Genomic DNA, 25,645 nt, shown 5'->3' on the forward strand with positions numbered 1-25,645 from the left:
GCACAGATTCTGTTTATCCATCTGTCATACTTTAGCCTGCAGGTTTTTAAGGAAACTTCATGGGAAGCTTAACTACTAACAAGAAATTTGATCTTTAATGGCATTATTCTGTTTTTAACCCCAGCTGGCTATGTTAATCTATTCATTTTTTAACATCTCTCAGATACAAGAAGGCAATAAAGAAATATCTGAAGAAGCAGGGTAAAGCAGTGGTATTTTTTGAGAGGAACTACAAAACTCAACATTTACAGATTCAGGTAAATTTTTTCCCCTCATAGTGCATCAAGGTGCTATGTGCAGTTTTGGTAGATCATAAATATGACTTTTTCTCATAAAGAATATTAGGTCTTTCCAAATTTAATTTTATTTGACAAGTCGGAGAAAAGTTTATCCTTCCTGAGGCTGTGCCAACTTTTGGAGACAAGCTGGAAAAACTTAATTACAGAAAGACAGTAATATGATATACCGTATTTTCCCTAAGTCTTGGGACAGCATAAAATAATAATTTTTTTCACTGTCCCAAGACTTATTTCCCGAAAAATAATTATTTTGAAAAGTGTCCCAAAAATATGGACACAATAATCGTCATCGGGTAACATCCCCCACCCACCCGTATTGAAAGCGAAAAAAAAAACCTTAACGATTATCAGTAATTATTCTGTTGATAAACAAAGCAATGCATTGGCCTTGTTTTCTTCATTAATTTACCCCCCCCTCAAAGAGCTAAGAAGTGTGTCGGTATCATGTGGAGATCAAAGCGGCATAGTTTTCCCGAGATTTTCATGGCATTACGCCATGTTGCACATCACTGTTTGATCGTACCGCCTCGGTTCTTTAAAGTGCTGAGAAGTAGATCTAGTCTGGAACAACTGATAGGTATTAGACCTTCTTGATCTAGTGTTGTAAAAATCAATAAAAAAACAACTTTTTAATTTGTTAAAGCGAATGTGCAATATCCCGTATAAACTGACAGGTAAACGTGTCAAACTATAATAGCGGGTATCTTACCTCTGTGACCTATTTGCCCTCAAGGAAATTACAAAATGGTTTGTATCTTATTATACAATGTCATGTCAAAAAATACATGTACATGTATAAAGATTCATTCAAAACTTACTAAAGATACGCAACAACATCATTATTGTTTTTGTTTTTTTAACCGCATTTTCTATTTACGTTCACGAGGTCACGTAACAGAAATGTTTGCCAAAAATCGTTTTACTTCATATTTATGTCTCCCCCCCTCTGGGGGAGACATATTGTTTTTGCCCTGTCCGTCCGTCCGTCCGCCCGTCCGTACGTCTTTCCGTCCGTCCTTGTCCGTCCGCAATTTCGTGTCCGGTCCATAACTCTGTCATCCATGAAGGGATTTTGATATTACTTGGCACAAATGTTCCCCATGATGAGACGACATGTCATGCGCAAAACCCGGACCCATAGCTTATAGGTTAAGGTCACAATTGGAGGTCAAAGGTCAACAGGGCCTTTTTCCTGTCCGGTCCATAACTCTGCCATCCATGAAGGGATTTTAATATTACTTGGCACAAATGTACCTCATAATAAGACGATGTGTCATGCACAACTTTTAGACCCCTAGCTCAAAGGTCATGGTCACAGTTGGAGGTCAAAGGTCAATAGGGTTTTTTTCCTGTCCACTCCAGAACTCTGTCATCCATCAAGGGATTTTAATATTACTTGGCATAAATATTCTCCATGATGAGATGACGTCTCATGTGCAACACCCAGAACCCTAGCTTAAAGGTCAAGGTCACACTTGGAGATCAAAGGTCAATGGGACATTTTTCCTGTCCGGTGTATAACTTTGTCATGCAAAACAGGATTTGAATATTACTTAGCACAAATGTTCACCACTATGAGATGGAGTGTCATGCGCAAGAACCTGGTCCCTAGGTCAAAGGTCAAGGTCACACATAGAGGCCAAAGGTCAGATACAAGAATGACTTTGTCTAGAACACTTCTTCATGCATGGAGGGATTTTGATGTAACTTGGCATAAATGTTCACGACCATGAGACGGATGGTTGTGCCCAAGAACCAGGTGTCATGCGCAAGAACCTGGTCCCTAGGTCTAAGGTCAAGGTCACACTTAGAGGTCAAATGCCAAATTCAAGAATGACTTTGTCCGGTGCATTTCTTCTTTGTGCATGGAGGGTTTTTGATGTAACTTGGCACAAATGTTCACAACCATGAGGCAGTCTTGTTAGCTCACCTTTCACAAAGTGACAAGGTGAGCTTTTGTGATCGCGCGGCGTCCATCGTCCGTGCGTAAACTTTTGCTTGTGACCACTCTAGAGGTAAAATTTTTATGGGATCTTTATGAAAATTGGTCAGAATGTTCACCTTTATGATAGCTAGGTCAAGTTTGAAACTGGGTCACGTGCGGTCAAAAACAAGGTCAGTAGGTCTAAAAATAGAAAAACCTTGTGACCTCTCTAGAGGCCATAATTTTCATGGGATCAGTATGAAAGTTGGTCTGAATGTTCATCTTGATAATATCTAGGTGAAGTTCGAAACTGGGTCAACTGCATTCAAAAACTAGATCAGTAGGTCTAAAAATAGAAAAACCTTTTGACCTCTCTAGAGGCCATATTTTTCAATGGATCTTCATGAAAATTGGTGAGAATGTTCAATTTTATGATATCTAGGTCAAGTTTGAAACTGGGTCATGTGCGGTTGAAAACTAGGTCAGTAGGTCTAAAAATAGAAAAACCTTGTGACCTCTCTAGAGGCCATACTTTTCAATGGATCTTCATGAAAATTGGTCAGAATGTTCACCTTGATGATATCTAGTTCAAATTCAAAATTTGATCACGTGCCTTCAAAAACTAGGCCAGTAGGTCAAATAATACAAAAACCTTGTGACCTCTCTAGAGGCGATATTTTTCATGGGATCTGTATGAAAGGTGGTCTGAATATTCATCTTGATGATATCTAGGTCAAGTTTGAAACTGGGTCAACTACGGTCAAAAACTAGGTCAGTAGGTCTATATCGTCCGTGCGTAAACTTTTGCTTGTGACCACTCTAGAGGTCACATTTTTCATGGGATCTTTATGAATGTTGGTCAGAATGTTCATCTTGATGATATCTAGTTTAAGTTTGAAACTGGGTCATGTGCGGTCAAAAACTAGGTCAGTAGGTCTAAAAATAGAAAATCATTGTGACCTCCCTAGAGGCCATATTTTTCAATGGATCTTCATGAAAATTGGTCAGAATGTTCACCTTGATGATATCTAGATCAAGTTCGAAACTGGGTCACATGCTTTCAAAAACTAGATCTGTAGGTCTAAAAATAGTGAAACTACTTGGTGGTTTTCAATGAAACTTAGCCACAATGAACTGGGTTGCATGTGGACAGGTGAGTGATTCAGGACTTATATAGAATTTTTTTTTTTTTTTACTATAAATAACTTATATGATACCTTTTTGATAATCGGCCAAAAAAAATGCAGAAAATGAAAACAACTATAGGTTTTTATATATACAAATTTTAATCCAAGTGTTTTGTTATAACATATTGTATATAGGTAACGAAATAAACTTTTACCTTGCCATTGACCTAGTGACCTACTTTCCCATTTTTGAAGGTACAGACTTCAAATTTGGACTACATGCATAGTTTTGTGTTCCGAAATGAAATTTGACCTTGATTTTGACCTAGTGACCTACTTTTACATTTCTCAAGTTACAGCCTTCAGATTTAGACCACATACCTAGTTTTAGGCACCGAAATAAACTTTAACCTTGAGATTGACCTAGTGACCTACTTTCACATTTCTCAAACTACAGCCTTCAAATTTGAAGCACATGCATAGTTTTGTATACAGAAATGAACTTTGACCTTGAAATTGATCTAGTGACCTACTTTCACATTTTGGACCACATGCATGGACCACATGCACCATTTTGTGTACCGGTATGTAATAGAAAGAGCATTGAAACTCGAGGGTAAACGATTTGTACGAGGGGGCATAGCCCCCAAGTATAAATCGTTTACCTGAGAGTTTTAATGTTCTTTCTGTTTTGTATCATAGCCATCCATATATGGTAGTTGTAGGCGTTCCACATTGCCATATACAGCAGTTCAGTGAGTACTTAAAATCCTTGCTTTACAAATGTGTAAAGCCCAGGTAAAATAAACCAATGCTAGAGCACACGGTGCACAATCACGTGGTCTATGACGTCATGCTATAGGTATCGCGCCAAGCATTTTTTGTCAAAGCGTTGATTCAAGAAGAAAATTCGTCGTAAGTATTTTGTTACGAATTTTTGTAAAATGTCTTTAGTATGTTGCAAAGCCTTTTATAGATGCGTACCTCCGATCACACAGCATCTGCCCGTGTCTGCTTTAGTTTGGCTGGAAAACGGGGCAAACTGACCAAAATCTCAAAATCGCTCATGTTATTGCTCCAAGCTGATTCCAGAACCGCATTAAAACCAGCTTTCTCTTGCTAAAGTCTTCAAATGGCCGTTTTGGTTTGGTACTTTTTGTCTTCAAACATCCGCTGATTGATTATTTTTCACGTTAAAGGTGTTATTTTCAGGCATAAAAAGATATGATATTGCGGCAAGTTCTAAAAGATAAATGCTATCGCAACAAGTTGAAACTGTTGTGTGCAATGACGGTGGCTTGAAAGGTTTGTACCGGTTAAAACAAAGGCTTTAAAGCATGATAAATATGTTTATGTGTTGATATAGAGCGGTATATTCGCGAGGCTATTATTTTTTATATACGCGATTTTCACTTAAGCACACATTCAAGACACAAGCGTAATAATTATTTCTTGCTTAACGCACCGCTAAATATTCAAATTTTAAAAATCTCGAAAAGATTACCTACGCAAAATCAACGCAGTTTATAGCTTTAGTATTCAATTTTCAAATTAGCTTTTTTTCTCAATCATAATAAATAAGATGGCTAACGGTGTTTTTTATTTGCAGATTCAAACGCAGAATGGCTGATGAAGGTAGGACAAACGTGTGCAGCCAGAGTGGCAATGCTTTCCGCCAGAGGCGAAATTTGCATACGCTCGAGAAAAGTCACACAGAAACGTTTCCCTAGGGGTTTCAGCTCTCGATAGACATTGGTAACTATTTTCTGTAATTTTATATCTGTGTAGCAAATGGACAGAAAATGGGCCATATATGCGAAGTTTGAACTTTTTAGTTTTGATAACATTCAGAAGCTTTTGAAAATAATGTGCATTTTCTTTAAAATTATAACTTTATAAATTTTATACCTTGGAATCTCGAAGACGTGTGACACACTAAACTCCTGTAGGAATAACTTAATGACCGAAGAACTGTAGTGTATGAATCAGTTTATTACAGGAAAATAAATACTGAAATTACAGCTGGTAAAAAATGAAACAGTTTACTTGTAAATCAATGGAAAATTATCAACCGATCCTTTACGTTTTTTGAGTGTATTTACGAAATATTTGATCTGTTTATCCTATGCTCAGTTGTATCAGCATCAGCACATTCAGAGGACGGCCGCCATACAAGCTCTTGGCCTCTCCTCTTGTGAATACAACAATTCTGAAGAAAATGACTGTAAGTTTGGTATATATCTAAAACATGGTTCCCAAATATGCAGATAATTATGACAAAAGTGCATAATATATTTTATTTAAAATTTGGAAAGTATCACAGCATTATTTCTATTAATTTTCAGATGAAGAGAGCATAAGTTCACACTTAAACGTTCACGACAGGAGAGGGAACAATCCTCGCACTTTCAGTTCTGACATTTCCGGCTATCTGGTGATGACCCGTTACGAACTCACCGAGCACATGCGCAGTCATGAAGACAGCTGGAGTCTGCCTGCATACAATGTGGTGCATTGATTAAGCACAGGCCATTCCTGAATCGGGATATAAGGCAACGTCGCAGGAATGTTTGTGTAATTTAAACCAGTGAATACTTTGAAAAATTGATGAAGACATGTTGATCTTAATTTTTTGTGGTACATTCTGGTCATTGTGTCAAATAGCATTTTTGGCATGATGCAACCCTCGTGCCTCTCTATTTTTTTGTTCTTAAGCGGCTTTCAAATTTAAATATCTGTTACTATCAAAGCCATTGACTTGTAACATTAAATAGTTATTTGCTATCAAAGTCTACACCAATGAAACGATTCCTGCTTCTTTGTTTGAATTTGACAGAGTTATGTCCGTTTCAACTAAGAATGTTTTGGTTAAAGATTTTGATAAAGTCAAATATCGCTGTTAGTATCTAATTTTCTGACTTTTCTGAATTTTCGGGACATAATACATTATTTTACAATCATTGTTTATGTATTATTATACATGAAGTTACATGTCTTTAAAAATAATAAAATTGAAGCTGACAGTTCTGGAATGTGTTAGTTGTAAAATGTTACAAATGTTTAAACGTAAAGTTCAATCTACATCATGATACATGGCCTTAAAGGCTTAAGAGAAATAACTGTGTAATAACTAAATTTTTTAACATAAAGAAATTCTTCAAATTTTGTCTGTTGACTCATGATAATGTCTGAAATAGCATTTTGAAAGAAACTTCTGATGTCAGCAGTCTGAATTTTTAGTCGAAAAGAAGAAATGTCAATTAACACGCCAACATGCTGTGTATCATCTGTTGTCGAGTCCAATTCTTACGCTAATTTCATTCCGCCTTGCACTAGTACTGCTGTCCCACGAAACACCAAGGGATCCTTTTAACAGCATTCCTGTATATGCTTATAGTAGCTACCTTTTTTAGGCACAAGGCCCTAGTTCTCTTTGAGCGATCGAAGTCATAGTGCCTGTAACAAGCAAAAAAGTAAAGACAAAAACTGGTAAGTCTTATAAGATTCAAATAAGACTTATTATAAATGCAGATGTGACGTGTCGTGTGCCTGCTATAACATATCGCCACGTATTTAATCCCAAAGCAAATGAATACATACATGTACTGTTTACGGCATGGCCAAGAGCGTCGATAGTTTTGTTTTGCTCATAGTTCCTTATGAACAGACTCAACTCGAGTGTTGGTTTTGTTTGTCTTGCTTTCGACTGGTCTCTCCAGAGTTTATTCAATTATTTTGTACTATGACGCCGTTTCCTATGAAGTTTGTTTGTTTTGCCGGTGCAAAGTGAGTTTACAGACTAGAATTTCCCCTATTATTATCATTATAGATAATAATTTTGTTAATGGTATTATTATTACTATTATCATTATTATTATTGTTATTATTATTTTCAAATGAATATAGGTTACAGAACAACCTCTCCTGAGCGGCACTCTGTTAAGCAAAACCCCCTCTATAACAACATATCAAAATTTCCCTCAGCTGAAATATACTATCAAATTTACCTCTCCAGAACAACCTCTACATAACAGTCAATATTTGTATCTAAAGGGTCTTGCTCACAGAGGTTGCATTGTATTACCTGTCTACCAATATACAGCGTTTATTAGTGGGCACACGTTGTATGGACCTGTCATCTGCTCGGCGCTCATATTTGTCCACAAGATTGAAAACAGTCTCCCGGCTAGTTCGATAGTAAAAGAACCTGTAAAACAAGAACAGCTCGTATAATCGAATGTCTTATATTTTCTTAAAATAAATTTAGCATTTGCATTATCATTTAACCAGTTTCTTTCTTTCTTGGGACCCAATACATGTATCTTAAAATAATTATTTTCTCAGATGTATTGATTAGCCATTGAAATTTGTCATAATCTGTACAGTACTTTCTATGCGATATTTGATTATATATCATTGATCTTTCTCAGTAGCATAATCTTAGCTCCCTGTTTTTGCCTAAAAATTTTATTTCCAGTAGCTGTATTTCAATGTAAGAGTACCAAGCGGTAATTGTGGAAATTAATGGGAGCAATGCCTTAAATTCCAAGTTAAAATTTTAGATTGTTGTAACATTTATCTTTAAAACTAGCCGCGATGGCATATTTTTTGCTCCGTGTTTTGTCTATAAACTCGCATTATACACAACATAAATTCGACTTATAGATCGTGTTTAGATAAAAGAGTGATATGCGTTGATTTACGTATGAAAACTGATGGGAAAACGGACTTAAAATAAGATTATCGTTTCAGCTTGTTGCGATAGCATTTATCTTTTAGAACTTGCCGCAATATCATATCTTTTTATACCTGAAAATAACACCTTTAACGTGAAAAATAATCAATCAGCAGATGTTTGAAGACAAAAAGTACCAAACCAAAACAGCCATTTGAAGACTTTAGCAAGAGAAAGCTGGTTTTAATGCGGTTCTGGAATCAGCTTGGAGCAATAACATGAGCGATTTTGAGATTTTGGTCAGTTTGTCCCGTTTTCCAGCCAAACTAAAGCAGACACGGGCAGATGCTGTGTGATCGGAGGTACGCATCTATAAAAGGACTTGCAACATACTAAAGACATTTTACAAAAATTCATAACAAAATACTTACGACGAATTTTCTTCTTGAATCGACGCTTTGTTGACAAAAAATGCTTGGCGCGATACCTATAGCTTGACGTCATAGACCACGTGATTGTGCACCGTGGAGCAGAAAATCAATAAAATACACTTCGCTGTCTACTGTTCCAGACACGCTGGCATACTTTCCTATCCAACAGTGCGGTAACTAGCGTGCGGGTATTAAATACCCGCACACTTTTAGTTACAGCACCCTGTACTCAGTGTATACGAATTACCTGCACCAAATTTGTTAAGAAAAAACACCGAGCTATGATACAAGAACTTTTACCTTAATTTTGACCTTGAGCTAGTCTTGAAATTTGGAACATTCAAAAATGGTTCAGTGGTGGGTGCATGTATAATTACCATCACGGAAATACAAAAGAATACAGTTATTTTGTGGCGTGTCTTTAAAGAACAAATTGACTGTGATATATTTTGGGCCAAGACATTTATGTTTAATGTCTTAATATTTTATTGAATGAATGTTTGTTTGTTTGTTTTGGGTTTAATGCCATTTTTTCAACAGTAATTCAGTTATGTAACAGTGGGCAGTTAACCTAGCTAACCAGTGTTCCTGGATTCTGTACCAGTACAGACCTGTTCTCCGCAAGTAACTGCCAACTTCCCCACTTGAATCAGAGGTGGAGGATGAATGATATATCAGACACAATGTCTTTAATCAAATTGTCCAGAGAACATACGCCCCGCCCGGGGATTGAACTCACTGCCATGTGATCCGTAGATCTGCATTCTCCTTGTTGAGCTAAGTGGGTGGGCTTGAATGAATGTAGTACTTTGCACATTATTTGATATATTAAGCTGAGTTAAGACCACATTTTGTTTTTGCAGGGTAAGAAAGTTATTCATCTATGTTTTTAAACCTATATAAAAAAGAGACTGACTGAATAAAGTTTGCAGATGAAGTTGTAAAAGCACATCAACAACAGGTTGAATAATTGGACAGTTAAAATGATTTAGTTTATATTACACTTACCCATAGAGACCATTATAACTATAGAGATATGTATTTGACGACAAACAGTGGGTGTTTTTGTTGTTAATATACACCTCATTCAGACCTTTGTAGTGACTTTAAGCATGTTTCTGTATTAAAACATAAATAACACTCAGTGAACTAAGACACCATGACACAGTCCTGTTGTGTTTAACTTGTGTATAATATCTGGAACCTATATTTATCTTTCAAAATATAGTCCCTTCTCCCTTCATTCACAAAACAACCTTTTGGTGGGGGAATTAAATTCACTGAATTTGCTTGTTATATTTCAGGCTGTGCCAATCCCACAGGACAGTGTCCAGGACATTAAAGATATGTTCTTTGAATGTGCTGAGAGTGAATCAATAGAACTGAATGAAATACCTGTGCATTCTGATATTAGACAGGTAAAGAGATACAACACCCTTTTACATTAATTTTGCTATATCCTTTTAGTGCACCTTAGTACAAAGTACTTAAGGGGACCTTAAGGTGTCAAAATTTGGTTTCCATTCAATAACTTTAGTTTTGGTTGAGAAATTGAAACTAATCTTGGCCTATAGGTAGCTTATAGTAACACCAAGGGATTGACTTTGGGGTCAGTGGACTCATAGTCAAGGTCACTGTTACTAAAAATAGATAAATCAGTTTCCGCTTAATAACGAGTTTCGCTTGATTGATTTAGGCCAGAGTTCGTTGATTTTTCATTACTCAGACCCGCCGACTCTAATAATCCGTCATTTTCGGGGGGGGGGGGGAATGAAATTTCAAAAAAAAATTAATTATTTTTGGGCGACAATCGATGTTTTGCTGCATTCTGATGACAACAACGTCGATATTCGTCAGCGCATTATCAGTCAGTGTCATATAGGCGCAATTTCCGCTCGCTATGACTAGATACCGGAAAGGGCCCTTTTCGCAAAAAGGACTTAACATGATCGGAAAGGGCCTGCCATATGTTTATTATTGGAATTTATTTAATTATTTCTTCATATTTCATTATGACATAATAAAAGAAAATAAATTAAGAAAAAAAAGTTATCAATTTGTTATTTTTAAATGAATTATAGACAAAATACTAGTCATGACATAAAGCGCGCTGATCGGAAAGGGCTTAACATGATCGGAAAGGGCCTGTCACATGTTTATTATTGGAACTTATTTTATTATTTCTTCACATTTCATTTAATAAATGAAAAAGGAAATTATTTAAAATAAAAAAAATATCAATATTCGATTTTTAAATGAATTATGGACAATATACGGATCATGACATAAACCGCGCTGATCGGAAAGGGCTTAACATGATCGGAAAGGGCTTGCTATATGTTTATTATTGGAAATTATTTAATTATTACTTCATATTTCTGTTAACAAATAAAAAAGAAAATAATTTAAAATAAAAGATATATCAATACTCGAATTTTAAATGAATTATAGACAGAATACGTGTCATGACATAAACCGTGCTGATCGGAAAGGGCTTAGCATGATCGGAAAGGGCCTGCTATTTGTTTATTATTGGAACTTAATTATTTTTTTTTTTTTTCATATTTCATTTAACCAATAAAAAGAAAATAAAATATGAATTATGAAATAGCAATTTACGATTTTTAAATTAATTATAGACAAAATACGGATCATGACATAAACCGCGCTGATCGGAGAGGACCGGTCTTTGAATATATGCGGCGTAACAAACACGTGCCTCTGATTAGTCCTGATAAGGTATGATTGGATTATCACACCTATTGATTACATCAGTTAATCAGTATAATTGTAAACACACACAAGTGCCATGTGACAAATAATGTCTTTATATTATAAAAATATTATAATTCACTTTACATATGTTGTACTTTGCTCATACCATGTTAATATAATGTTAATAGATGTATATGCTGTAACATATTCATTGAGAAGATTTAGCATGTTGGTATTTAATCTTTCAATTTTTGTATGTGAATTAAACAATGAGATTCCAACTTCATTACCGTTCTTTGTAAATTATGTTTCATTCTGTACTTGGCTCGTACTATGTAAATAATGTGAATAATGCATATGCTGTAACGCATTCATTAAGACGCTATATCACGTTGTTGTTTTAATCTGCAATATATTGATCTTTTTATGTGACTTGATATATGAGATTCTAACTTGATCACATTTCTTTGTAAATTTCTATTTCATGTTGTACTTTGCTCTTGTTAATATTGAACCTTCTTTTGATAAGTTATAATAATTAGATAAAACAGAAAATAGCAACACATTAAATGTATCTGAATTTTGAAAAAGTTAAATGAATTCGTCATATTCCCTGATTTGTTTGATTATGTGATAATTTATACTATACTTCTCTTGTGTTACATTGCCTATTTATTAAGATGTGAAATATTTATATAATAAATTTTAAACCTTTTTATCTGTTGTTTATTATAGGAAACACAACTGTTGTTTATTATAGGAAACACAAGACATTTCCTTTCCGATCAAGTAAGGCCCTTTCCGATCAGCGCTTTTATTCACTAATAGGTTTTCTGTCTTTAGTTCATTTAAAATCTATTATATATATATATATATATATATATATATATCTTAATCTATTCTTTATAATTTCCAATAATAAACATATAACAGGCCCTTTCCGATCATGTTAAGCCCTTTCCGATCAGCGCGCTTTATGTACTGGCGCGTATATTGACAATAATTCATTTAAAAATTATAAAAAAAATGTTATTTTATTCTTAGGTTCTTTTCTTTTTGATTTGATAAATAAAATATGAAGAAAGAAATAAATAATTTCCAATAATAAACATATGGCAGGCCCTTTCCGATCATGTTGAGCCCTTTCCGATCAGCGCGCTTCATGTACTGGCGCGTATTTTGCCTATAATTCATTTAAAAGCCAAAAATTGATATTTTTTTTACCGTATGTTCTTTTCTTTTTGTTATGATAAATGAAATATGAAGAAATAAATAAACAATTTTCAATAATAAACATATGACAGGCCCTTTCCGATCATGCTAAGCCCTTTCCGATCAGCACGGTTTATGTCTTGACCTGTATTTTGTCCATAATTCATTTAAAAATCGAATATGGATATTTTTTTATTTCCTTTTTCATTTGTTAAATGAAATGTGAAGAAATAATAGTTCCAATAATAAACATAAAGCAGGCCCTTTCCGATCATGTTAAGCCCTTTCCGATCAGCGCGGTTTATGCCATGACTTGTATTTTGTCTATAATTCATTTAAAAATAACAAATTGATAACTTTTTTTTCTTAATTTATTTTCTTTTATTATGCCATAATGAAATATGAAGAAATAGTTAAATAAATTCCAATAATAAACATATGGCAGGCCCTTTCCGATCATGTTAGGTCCTTTCCGATCAAATATCACGGAAAGGGCCCTTTCCGGTATCTAGTCATGCCCATTTCCGCTCAAATGGAAGCATCTCCCGTACGTAAACAAAAACTTATATGAAATTTGAGATTGTCTTTGAACAATTTATGCGCGATGGAAAAGTGGAATATTTGGTTTGTGATCTAGTATATAGACAATAAAACAACGAAAAACAAATTCTGTAAAGGCCAAGAAGATGAAAGCTAGAAAAAACTTAGCGAAATTTAGGTAACGAAATGGTTACAGTCAGTAACGATGTCTCAAAATGCTAGAAAAACATAGATTTACCCGACGTAAATAACAACGGCAACATTGAATGTGAATTTGACATGCATTTGGCAGTTATATATTACATGGAGATGAGATATAGGAGCAACAAAGTGCTGCCAAACAAAGGAGTCATCCGTTTCAGATTTTGGGTTGGTATTTTTAACCAGGAGGGAAAGGGGCCTAGGCCTGAGATTTGGGGCAAAAATAGCTCGGTATTTGGGCAAAGGGGAATAAAAAACCTGATGTAAAGTCAGTTTTTGGGGAAAACTGCATAATTTAAAAGATATTTTCTGAGGCAAGGACCCTATTATGAAGTGGAAAAACCCTGTGATATGCTTATGAAGACAGTTTACAAATTGCCTGATTGGAGGTATTTATCTATATATTCCATTGAATATATATCCCCTTCAGGGACCTATCTAGCTAATATGCTTTCAGTCATTTTCTGACCATCGAGTATAAAATAAAGAGTGGCCCGACTTTGAATCACTTGCCCCTAACCACTGTGGGATCGAGCCCAACTCAGGTCAACATGTGAAAAAGATATCCAGTTGGCTGACGGAAGGTAGGCCATTCTACCCAGAGGCCCATTCTTGCCTGAGATGATGCCTGGAGTGGTACCTCTGGGGTCTTCCTGCACCATTTAAATCTGTCACCATACAACCTATAAAATTGTGTCAGTGTGACTTAAAACACAGCAAATAAATATTAAAATGTATTAAATAAAGATCTTGGTCAGAAAAGTTTGTGAATTAAAAATAAAAGTATGTACATGCTAAAAATGAAACCAGCCAATCAGACCATTGAAAATGACAATTGGTTTGTCATCAATTTAATACTTGCCGTAGATGTTATGACCAAGGGCAAATAGTACCCATAACCTCAGAGTGATTTCGAGGTTTTTGAAATCATCAATTTTATTTCAAGATAATAAAAAAGTTAAACACAGAATGGTAATTTTCTTTGTATTACAGGTTAAATGCGTATTAAAGTAGTGTTAAAATCAACATATTTGAAGTGGTCACTTATTGTCTGTTGTTTTAGTAAATTTTACTGCCTTATTAGCTCACCTGAGCACAAAGTGCTCAAAGGTGAGCTTTAGTGATTGCCCTGTGTCCGTCGTCGTCCGTCGTCAACAATTTGACTGTTAACACTCTAGAGGTCACATTTTTGGCCCAATCTTAATGAAACTTGGTCAGAATGTTACCCTCAGTAAAATCTTGGACGAGTTCGTTATTGGGTCATCTGGGGTCAAAAACTAGGTAACCAGGTCAAATCAAAGGAAAAGCTTGTTAACACCCTAGAGGTCAGTCGTCAGTCGTGCATCGTCCGTCGTCCGTCCGTCAACATTTTCTAAAACAATCTTCTTCTTGAAAACCACTAGGCAGAATTACACCAAACTTCACAGGAATGATCCTTGGGTGGCCCCCTTTCAAAATTATTCAAAGAATTGAATTCCATGCATACTGTGGTTGCCATGGCAACCGAAAGGAAAAACTTAAAAAATCTTCTTCTCAAAAACCAGAAGGCCTAGAGCTTAGATATTTGGTGTGAAGCATTGCCTAATGGACCTCTACCAAATTTGTTCAAATCATGACCCACACTGGATAACCGGCTATCCTGATGCCCGCTGGAAATGTAACCCAGCTGGAAATGTAACCCAGCTGTAAATCTGTAGGTAAAGTTTTTCATTTATTTCTATTAAAACGAAGCCAATTCTTGCAAATCAACTTGACAGTTTTGTCAAGGAATGACCATGGCTTACATTTACAATTTCTGGGCCAAAAACGATTGTTATGTTTCGAGATATTTGCTTATAATTCCTTCAGTTTGAAAAATCGAGCAAAAATCCAAAGTTTTGCGCAAATTGTTTTGTTTATGAACAACCTGTGAAAACTTTTATCATCTGGTTTAACAGATGTGTCCTTTCGGAACAGCTGTGTGAAGTTTCCGGGTTCTACATTATTCCTGAAAAAGTATATTAGCCGTTAAATAGGCATGGTCGAGAGAAAAAGACTGTCGAAAATGGCCGCTGTATTTGAAATAGTCAGTCGTTGAAGTCAGCTGTCGGCTATTGAGAATACAGCTGTATAAAAGCAAAAAAACGGTCTTGTAGGCATGTTATATGCGCCGTTGTATCTCTTCTTTATGTATATTTTGTATCTATTTAGTCTGTCAGCGTTTTTGTGATTTCTTTCATCTTTCATTCGTGTAAAATGTGTATACTTGCAGTCAGTAAACAGTTTGTACTTATGTATGGTCCTTATTGCCATGTCGAGTAATTCTGGTTGATTTCATTACGATCATTGTCCTTTTGGTTTAGAGTCTAGAAGTTGCTTTGTTTCTTTCGTCCGTCCGTCCTCCCGCAGTGTCTTGTCCGGGCTCTGATTCTACATGCATGGACTGATTTTTAGCTCACATGTCACAAAGTGACAGTGTGAGCTTTTGTGATCGCGCAGCGTCCGTCCGTCCGTGCGTAAACTTTTGTTTGTGACCACTCTAGAGGTCACATTTTTCATGGGATCTTTATGAAAGTTGGTCAGAATGTTCATCTTGATGATATCTAGGTCAAGTTCGAAACTGGGTCAACTGCGGTCAAAAACTAGGTCAGTAGGTCTAAAAATAGAAAAACCTTGTGACCGCTCTAGAGGCCATATTTTTCACAAGATCTTCATGAACATTGGTCAGAATGTTCACCTTGATGATATCTAGGTCAAGTTCGAAACTGGGTCACGTGCCATCAAAAACTAGGTCAGTAGGTCAAATAATAGAAAAACCTTGTGACCTCTCTAGAGGCCATATTTTTCATGGGATCTGTATGAAAGTTGGTCTGAATGTTCATCTTGATGATATCTAGGTCAAGTTCGAAACTGGGAAGCTGCGGTCAAAAACTAGGTCATTAGGTCTAAAAATAGAAAAACCTTGTGACCTCTCTAGATGCCATACTTTTGAATGGATCTTCATGAAAATTGGTCAGAATATTCACCTTGAAGATATCTAGGTCAAGTTTGAAACTGGGTCACGTGCCTTCAGTAACTAGGTCAGTAGGTCAAATAATAAAAAAACATTGTGACCTCTCTAGAGGCCATATTTTTCATAGGATCTGTATGAAGGTTGGTCTGAATGTTCATCTTGATGATATCTAGGTCAAGTTCGAAACTGGGTCAACTGTGTTTAAAAACTAGGTCAGTAGGTCTAAAAATAGAAAAACCTTGTGACCTCTCTAGAGGCCATATTTTTCACAAAATCTTCATGAAAATCGGTCAGAATGTTCACCTTGATGATATCTAGGTCAAGTTTGAAACTGGGTCACGTGCCGTCAAAAACTAGGTCAGTAGGTCAAATAATAGAAAAACGTTGTGACCTCTCTAGAGGCCATATTTTTCATGGGATCTGTATGAAAGTTGGTCTGAATGTTCATCTTGATTATATCTAGGTCAAATACGAAACTGGGTCAGCTGTGGTCAAAATCTAGGTCATTAGGTCTAAAAATAGAAAAACCTTGTGACCTCTCTGGAGGCCATACTTTTGAATGGATCTTCCTGAAAATTGGTCAGAATGTTCACCTTGATGATATCTAGGTCACGTTTGAAACTGGGTCACGTGCCGTCAATAACTAGGTCAGTAGGTCAAATAATGAAAAAACCTTGTGACCTCTCTAGAGGCCATATTTTTCAATGGATCTTCATGAAAGTTGGTCTGAATGTTCACCTTGATGATATCTAGGTCAGGTTCAAAACTGGGTCACATGAGCTCAAAAACTGGGTCACTATGTCAAATAATAGAAAAAAACGACGTCATACTCAGTTCAAAACTGGGTCATGTTGGGACAGGTGAGCGATTCAGGACCATCATGGTCCTCTTGTTAAAGCCCTGCTCCCCGGCTATTCAAATTCTTTTGTGTGTATGCAACCCATGATTACAATAGGTAACAGTTAACGGCCACGTGCCACACTTTAGCACCAAAACTACAGGTATTTCATATAGAATTTTATATAAAATAGACTCTATTTTAACAAGTGTCACTGTTCATAGTCAGGGTTTTCATGCTTTTTCAGTGACAATTCACGGTTAAAAGGTAAGACGGGAGCAGGGCTTTAAGTATTTATTTTTAGCCCACCATCATCAGATGGTGGGCTATTAAAATCACTCTGCGTCCGTGGTCCGTCCGTCCGTCATTCCGTCTGTCCGTCAGTCCGTCCGTCCGTCCGTTAACAATTTCTCGTTATCGCATCTCCTCAGAAACTACTGGGGGCATTTTGACCAAACTTTGTCAGAATGATGTATTGGTACCCTAGTTGTGTCCCCCTGAAAATCAGACTGGTTCAACAATTTATGAGTGAGTTATGGCCCTTTGTTTATTTCTATAATTTATATAGATTTATATAGGGAAAAACTTTGAAAACCTTCTTGTCCAAAACCACAGAGCCTAGGGCTTTGATATTTGGTATGAAGCATCATCTAGTGGTCCTCTACCAAGATGATTCAAATTATTTCTCTGGGGTCAAATATGGCCCCGCCCTGGGGGTCACATGGTTTATATAGACTTATATAGGGATATAAAACTTTGAATAACCTCTTGTCCAAAACCACAGGGCCTAGGGCTTTGATATTTTGTATGTGACATCATCTAGTGGTCTTTAACTAAGATTATACAAATTATACCCCTAGGGTCAAATATGGCCCCGCCCTGGTGGTCATATGGTTTACATAGACTTATATAGGGAAAAACTTTGAAAATCTTCTTGTCCAAACCACAAAGCCTAGGGCTTTGACACTTGTAATGTAGCATCATCTAGTGGTTCTCTACCAAGTTTGTTCAAATTATCCTCCTAGGGTTAAATATGGCCCCGCCCCGGGGGTCACATGGTTCATATAGACTTATATAGGGAAAAGCTTTTAAAATGTTCTTGTCAGTAACTACAACATTCAAACTTGGAACACATGTATATTTTTGAGTGGCAAGATGAACCTTGACATGAGTTGACCTTGATTTTGACCTAGTGACCTACTTTCACAATTCTGTAGCTACAGCCTTCAAATTTGGACCACATGCATAATTTTGTGCACTGGAAAAAACTTTGACCTTTATATTGACCTAGATTTTTGAAGGTACAGGCATCAAATTTGGACCAAATGCATAGTTTCGTGTTTCAAAATGAAATTTGACATTGATTTTGACCTAGTGACCTACTTTCACATTTCTCAAGCTACAGCCTTCAAATTTGGACTACATGCATAGTTTTGTGTACCGAAAAAAACTTTGACCTTGACATTGACCTAGTGACCTACTTTCACATTTTTGAAGGTACAGGCTTCAAATTTGGACCACATGCATAGTTTTGTATTCTGAAATAAAATTTGACCTTGAATTTGACCTAGTGACCTACTTTTACATTTCTCAAGCTACAGCCTTCAAATTTGGACCACTTGCATAGTTTTGTGTACTGAAATGACCTTTGACCTTTACATTGACCTAGTGACCTACTTTCACATTTTTAAGGTACAGGCTTCAAATTTAGACCACATGCATAGTTTTGTATTCCGAAATAAAATTTGACCTTGATTTTGACCTAGTGACCTACTTTTACATTTCTCAAGCTACAGCCTTCAAATTTGGACCACATGCATAGTTTTGTATACCGAAACAAACTTTGACCTTTACATTGACCTAGTGACCTACTTTCACATTTTTGAAGGTACAGGCTTCAAATTTGGACCACATGCATAGTTTTGTATTCCGCAGTAAAATTTGACCTGGATTTTGACCTAGTGACCTACTTTTACATTTCTCAAGCTACAGCCTTCAAATTTGGACCACTTGCATAGTTTTGTTTACCGAAATGAACTTTGACCTTAAGATTGACCTAGTGACCTACTTTCACATTTCTGTAGCTACAGGCTTCAAATTTAGGACCACATGCATAGTTTTGTGTACTGAAACAAACTTTGGCCTTGACATTGACCTAGTGACCTACTTTCAGATTTTTGAAGGTACAGGCTTCAAATTTGGACCACATGCATAGATTTGTGTTGTGTACGGAAATGAAATTTGACCTTGAGCTAGTCAATAAGACTTGAAATTTGGAACACTCAAAAATGGCACATTGGTGGGCGCCAAGATCACTCTGTGATCTTTTGTTAAACTTCAAATATGTGTTACCGATGATACAAGTATTAGTAAGGCCCATTCATTAGCCCACCATCATCAGATGGTGGGCTATTCAAATCACTCTGCGTCCGTGGTCGGTCGTCCTTCCGTCCGTCCGTTCATCAGTCCGTCCGTCCTTCCGTCCGTTAACAATTTCTCGTTATCGCATCTCCTCAGAAACTACCTGGGGGATTTTGACCAAACTTTGTCAGAATGATGTATTGGTACCCTAGTTGTGTCCCCCTGAAAATCAGACTGGTTCAACAATTTTTTAGTAAGTTATGGCCCTTTGTTTATTTCTATAATTTACATAGATTTATATAGGGAAAAACTTTGAAAATCTTCTTGTCCAAAACCACAGAGCCTAGGGCTTTGATATTTGGTATGAAGCATCATCTAGTGGTCCTCTACCAAGATGATTCAAAATATTTCCTTGGGGTCTAATATGGCCCCGCCCCGGGGGTCACATGGTTTATATAGACTTATATAGGGAAAAACTTTGAAAAACCTCTTGTTCAAAACCACAGGGCCTAGGGCTTTGATATTTTGTATATGACATCATCTAGTGGTCTTCTACTAAGATTGTTCAAATTATCCCCCTAGGGTCAAATATGGCTCCGCCCTGGGGGTCACATGGTTTACATAGACTTACATAGGGAAAAACGTTGAAAATCTTCTTGTCCAAACCACAAAGCCTAGGGCTTTGGCATTTGTAATGTAGCATCATCCAGTGGTTCTCTACCAAGTTTGTTCAAATTATCCCCCTAGGGTCAAATATGGCCCCGCCCTGGGGGGTCACATGGTTCATATAGACTTATATAGGGAAAAGATTTTAAAATCTTCTTGTCAATAACCTACAACATTCAAATTTGGACCACACGTATTGTTTTGAGTGGCAAGATGAACCTTGACATGAGTTGACCTTGATTTTGACCTAGTGACCTACTTTCACATTTCTGTAGCTACAGCCTTCAAATTTCGATCACTTGCATAGTTTTGTGCACTGAAAAAAACTTTGACCTTGACTTTGACCTAGTGACCTACTTTCACATTTTTGAAGGTACAGGCTTCAAATTTGGACCACATGCATAGTTTTGTGTTCTGAATTGGAATTCGACCTTGATTTTGACCTACTGACCTACTTTCACATTTCTCAAGCTACAGCCTTCAAATTTGGACCACATGCATAGTTTTGTGTACCGAAACAAACTTTGACCTTTACATTGACCTAGTGACCTACTTTCACATTTTTGAAGGTACAGGCTTCAAATTTGGAACACATGCATAGTTCTGTGTTCCGAAATAAAATTTGACCTTGATTTTGACCTAGTGACCTACTTTCACATTTCTCGAGCTACAGCCTTCAAATTTGGACCACATGCATAGTTTTGTGTACCGAAATGAACTTTGACCTTAAGATTGACCTAGTGACCTACTTTCACATTTCTGTAGCTACATGCTTCAAATTTAGACCACATGCATAGGATTGTGTACCGAAACAAACTTTGACCTTGACATTGACCTAGTGACCTACTTCCACATTTTTGTAGGTACAGGCTTTAAATTTGGACCACATGCATAAATTTGTTTTCTGAAGTGTAATTTGACCTTGATTTTGACCTAGTGACCTACTTTCACATTTCGTCCTTGAAATTGATCTAGTGACCTACTTTCACATTTCTCAAGCTACAGCTTTCGTTTTTGGACCACATGCAAAGTGTTGTGTACGGAAATGAAATTTGACCTTGAGCTAGTCAGTAAGTCTTGAAATTTGGAACACTCAAAAATGGCACATTGGTGGGCGCCAAGATCACTCTGTGATCTCTTGTTACTGACCACCTCCAGTGTCAGTATAACAAAAAATCTTTAACACAGAGCTATAAATAAGTATTTTGTGTCAGGCTGGCAATTCCTACATACATAGACAAAATTTCAAATATATTGTGTCGTATAGTAGAACTTTTATTTTCATGCGGTTTTATTTGATAGCTGACTGTGTAAGATCGTAAACAAGCAAAGAAGAGTTCTGATCTACCTTGTTATATGTTAATTAAAGCTACATGTGGCTGTCATGTTAAGAAATAACTGATTAACAGTCATGTGACATTTTGCAAAGTTCTGCTCATTTAGATTTGAAACAATCGTTTTCAATCGTTTGCGTATACATCAACAACTTGCAGTTTTAGACCATGAATAAACTGGTATTTGTTGAAAATGTAATTATGAATAAAACAAAATGGCAGATTTACATTAGGAGCAATTAAATATGAGCAAATAAGATTATACACCTATCAAGCACCGCTTTCAAAACAAGAACGGGCATTTGAGATTCATTAAAGATACTAAATTCTTCAAACGAAATTCAAAGGACTGACGACCAGAAGCAATTTGCACTTGCAAAACCCGAGGTGAAATTACCTTCTGCAGTAGCCCGGAGGCACCTGTAGTGGTTTTCCTCCACCATCAAAAAAGCTGGCAAAATGGCAATATGTACTATAATGCTTCGGCGTAACTGCAAAAATATGGCTGGCTTTCGCATGGCGGAAAATGGCAAGAACGCGTGAACTAGTTTAAACTTCAGCCCGGGTGTGAATGAATATAGTCCTAAAGTCTCTTGAAATGAAAATGCCATTTTAAAAAATAATTTTGTTTCCGTCAAATCACTGCCAGTAATACTTTTTACATACAAAATTATTCAAAATCATCGGAGTTAATGGATAGTCTATAAATGTTACCATCCGAGTTCAACGACAGCACTAGCGGCCATTTTCTACAGTCTTTTTTTCTCGACCATGCCTATTTAACGGCTAATATACTTTTTCAGGAATAACGTAGAACCCTGAAACTTTACACAGGTTTTCCGAAAGGACACATCTGTTAAACCAGATGATAAAAGTTTTCACAGGTTGTTCATAAACAAAACAATTTGCGCAAAACTTTGGATTTTTGCTCGATTTTTTCAAACTGAAGAAATTGTTAGCAAATATCTCAAAACATAAAGATCGTATTTGGCCCAGAAATTGTAAATGTAAGCCATGGTCATTCCTTGACAAAACTGTCAAGTTGATTTGCAAGAATTGGCTTCGTTTTAATAGAAATAAATGAAAAACTTACCGATTTACAGCTGGGTTACATTTCCAGCGGGCGTCAGGATAGCCGGTTATCCAGTGTGTGACCCCGGGGTCAAAATTGACCCCGCCCCAGGGGTCACTTGATTTTACATAGGAAAATCTTAAAAAATCTTCTTCTCAAAAACCAGAAGCCCTAGAGCTTAGATATTTGACATGTAGCATTGCCTAGTGGACCTCTACTACAGTTGTTCAAATCATGACCCCCGGGACAAAATTGACCCCGCTCCAGGGGTCACTTGATTTTACATAGGAAAATCTTCAAAAATTTTCTAAAAATAAACCAGAAGGCTAGAGCTTAGATATTTCACATGTTGCATTGCCTAGTGGACCTCTACAAAATTTGTTCAAATTATGACTCCCGGGGTCAAAATTGACCCCGCCCCAGGGGTCACTTGATTTTACATAGGAAAATCTTCAAAAAATTTCTAAAAATAAACCAGAAGGCCTAGAGCTTAGATATTTGACATGTAGCATTGCCTAGTAGACTTCTACAAAATTTGTTCAAATCATGACCCCCCCGGGGTCAAATTGACCCCGCCCCATGGGGTTACTTGATTTTACATAGAAAAATATTCAAAATTTTCTAAAAATAAACCAGAAGGCCTAGAGCTTAAATATTTGACATGTAGCATTGCCTAGTGGACCTCTACAAAATTTGTTCAAATCATGACACCCGAGATCAAAGTTGACCCCGCCCCAGGGGTCACTTGATTTTACATAGGAAAATCTTCAAAAATTTTCTAAAAATAAACCAGAAGGCCTAGGGCTTAGATATTTCACATGTAGCATTGCCTAGTGGACCTCTACAAAATTTATTCAAATCATGAACCCCGGGTCAAAATTGACCCCGTCCCAGTGGTCACTTGATTTTACATAGGAAAATCTTCAAAAATTTTCTAAAAATAAACCAGAAGGCCTAGAGTTTAGATATTTCACATGTAGCATTGCCTAGTGGACCTCTACAAAATTTGTTCAATCATGACCCCCGGGGTCAAAATTGACACAGTCCCAGGGGTCACTTGATTTTACATAGGAAAATCTTTAAAAATTTTCCAAAAATAAACCAGAAGGCCTAGAGCTTAGATATTTCACATGTAGCATTGCCTAGTGGACCTCTACAAAATTGTTCAAATCATGATGCCTGGGGTCACTTGATTTTACATAGGAAAATCTTCAAAATTTTCTAAAAATAAACCAGAAGGCCTAGAGCTTAGATATTTGACATGAAGCATTGCCTAGTAGACTTCTACAAAAATTTTTCATCATGACCCCCGGGGTCAAATTGACCCTGCCCCGTGGGGTTACTTGACTGTACATAGAAAAATCTTCAAAATTTTCTAAAAGTAAACCAGAAGGCCTAGAGCTTAGATATTTCACATGTAGCATTATCTAGAGGACCTCTACAAAATTTGTTCAAATCTTGACCCCCCAGGGTCAAACTGTCCCAGCCCCAGGGGTTACTTGATTGTACATAGGGAAATCTTCATAAATTTGCTAAAAATAAACCAGAAGGCCTACGTCTTAGATATTGATATGTAACATTGCCTAGTAGACTTCTACAAACTTTGTTCAAATTATGACCCCCGGGGTAAAATTGGCCCCGCCCCAGGGATTACTTGATTGTACATCGGAAAATCTTCCAAAAAATTTCTAAAAATCAGTTTGACATTTGAAACATGTAGCTCATATTACTCAGGTGAGCGATCCAGGGTCATGTTTGTACTACACAGAAATGTTCCCCATGATTAGACTATATGTCATGCACATGACCCATGGTTGTCAGTCAAAGGTCAAGGTCACTATTGAAGGTCAAGTAAAATTATTTTTTCACCAGTAGGGGACTTCTTCTATATTGCCACTGTAATACTCGGTCACTTGTTATTATATAGTTTCTCTTATTTCAGATAGTTCAGATAGGAGTACCCTATTTCTATGCTGAGGTACCAACTGGTGAGAAACTCTACTGCAGAATCTCTGGATCTCCTAAGTTTCCTCTGCAGTTTGGCAGGTAGTACTATCTTTACTAATGAATCAATATATTAAACTTTAGAAGCACTTAATGCTTGGTTAGATGCCATGTCAGAGCAGCATTTTTTTGCTTCAGACAATATGCCTATTATGCTTCTTAAGATGCCACTTGATTCAGTTTTGCTTTTCCCTGATTTCTACAAAGAATAACCACATTTCAGTGGAATAATATCACAGTTGTTACTGTGTTACAGCCCGACTGCTTAGCTCAATAGGGAGAGCGCAGATCTATGGATCATGAAATGAGTTTGATCTGGGGCCAGATATATGTTATCCATGACAGTTTGATAAAAGAAGTGTCTGAAATCACACTCCTTCACCTCAGATTCATATATGGTGGATTGGCAGTTTTCTATGAAGAACAGGTTTGTACTGGTTCGAATCCAGGTTCACTGGTTAGGTTAAAAGTCTACAGTTAAATTACTGTAGGACTGTTAAAACATGGTGCTAAAGCCAAACCACAAACAAAACCATTCTTACAATGCATATTTTGTAGTTGTTTGCATAACGTTTTATAGCTGTTTGCATAGAACTGACAAATGAGATCAACATGAATTGATATATTTTTGTGCCCCCCCCCACAAGGTGAGCTATTGTGACTGGTTATTGTTTTGAAACACATGAGAATTGGTCAGAATGTTTGTCTTGATGACCTCTAGGTCAAGTTCGAATCTGGGTCATATGGGGTCAAAACTAGGGTCACCCGGTCAAATCAAAGGAAAAGCTTGTTAACACTCTAGAGGCCACAGTTATGCGGCAATCTTTATGAAACTTAGTCAGAATGTTTGTATAGATGATCTCAAGGTCATGTTTGAAACTGGATCATGTGGGGTCAAAAACTAGGTCAGTAGGCCAGATCAAAGCAAAATCTTGTTGACACTCAGAGTCAATGGTTTAAGTTTGAAACTCATGAGAATTTGTCAAAAAAAATATCTCGAGGTCAGGTTTGAATCCGAGTCATGTGGGATCAAAAGCTAGGTCACCTGGTCAGATCAAAGGAAAAACTTGGTAACATTCTAGAGGCCACAGTTGTATGGCAATCTTTATCGAAACTTAGTCAGAATGTTTGTCTTGATGATCTCTAGGTCAAGTTTGAAACTGGGTCATGTGGGGTCAAAAACTAGGTCAGTAGCCCAGATCAGAGTAAAATCTTATTGACACTCAAGGATTCCACGGTTTAAGGACTATGCTA

General features: G+C 36.6%; 1 protein-coding gene and 1 long non-coding RNA gene across 4 annotated transcripts in view; both read left to right on the top strand.

Annotated features, from left to right (window-relative positions):
- LOC123537554 (CWF19-like protein 1) overlaps nucleotides 1-25,645 on the top strand; it is a 281,916-nt gene that overhangs the window by 234,910 nt on the left and 21,361 nt on the right. For all 3 annotated transcript variants that reach the window (XM_053529211.1, XM_053529213.1, XM_053529212.1), the window contains 3 exons: nucleotides 164-257; nucleotides 9,761-9,874; nucleotides 24,330-24,433. In XM_053529211.1, the coding sequence (XP_053385186.1) occupies nucleotides 164-257; nucleotides 9,761-9,874; nucleotides 24,330-24,433 (312 nt within the window). The remainder of the gene's footprint in view (nucleotides 1-163; nucleotides 258-9,760; nucleotides 9,875-24,329; nucleotides 24,434-25,645) is intronic.
- On the top strand, nucleotides 4,024-6,378 carry LOC123537556 (uncharacterized). The gene is made up of 2 exons (XR_008368222.1): nucleotides 4,024-5,105; nucleotides 5,696-6,378. It is a non-coding gene; the product is annotated as an uncharacterized LOC123537556 (long non-coding RNA).

Source organism: Mercenaria mercenaria, chromosome 17 (assembly GCF_021730395.1).
Source record: "Mercenaria mercenaria strain notata chromosome 17, MADL_Memer_1, whole genome shotgun sequence".
Taxonomy (NCBI): domain Eukaryota; kingdom Metazoa; phylum Mollusca; class Bivalvia; order Venerida; family Veneridae; genus Mercenaria; species Mercenaria mercenaria.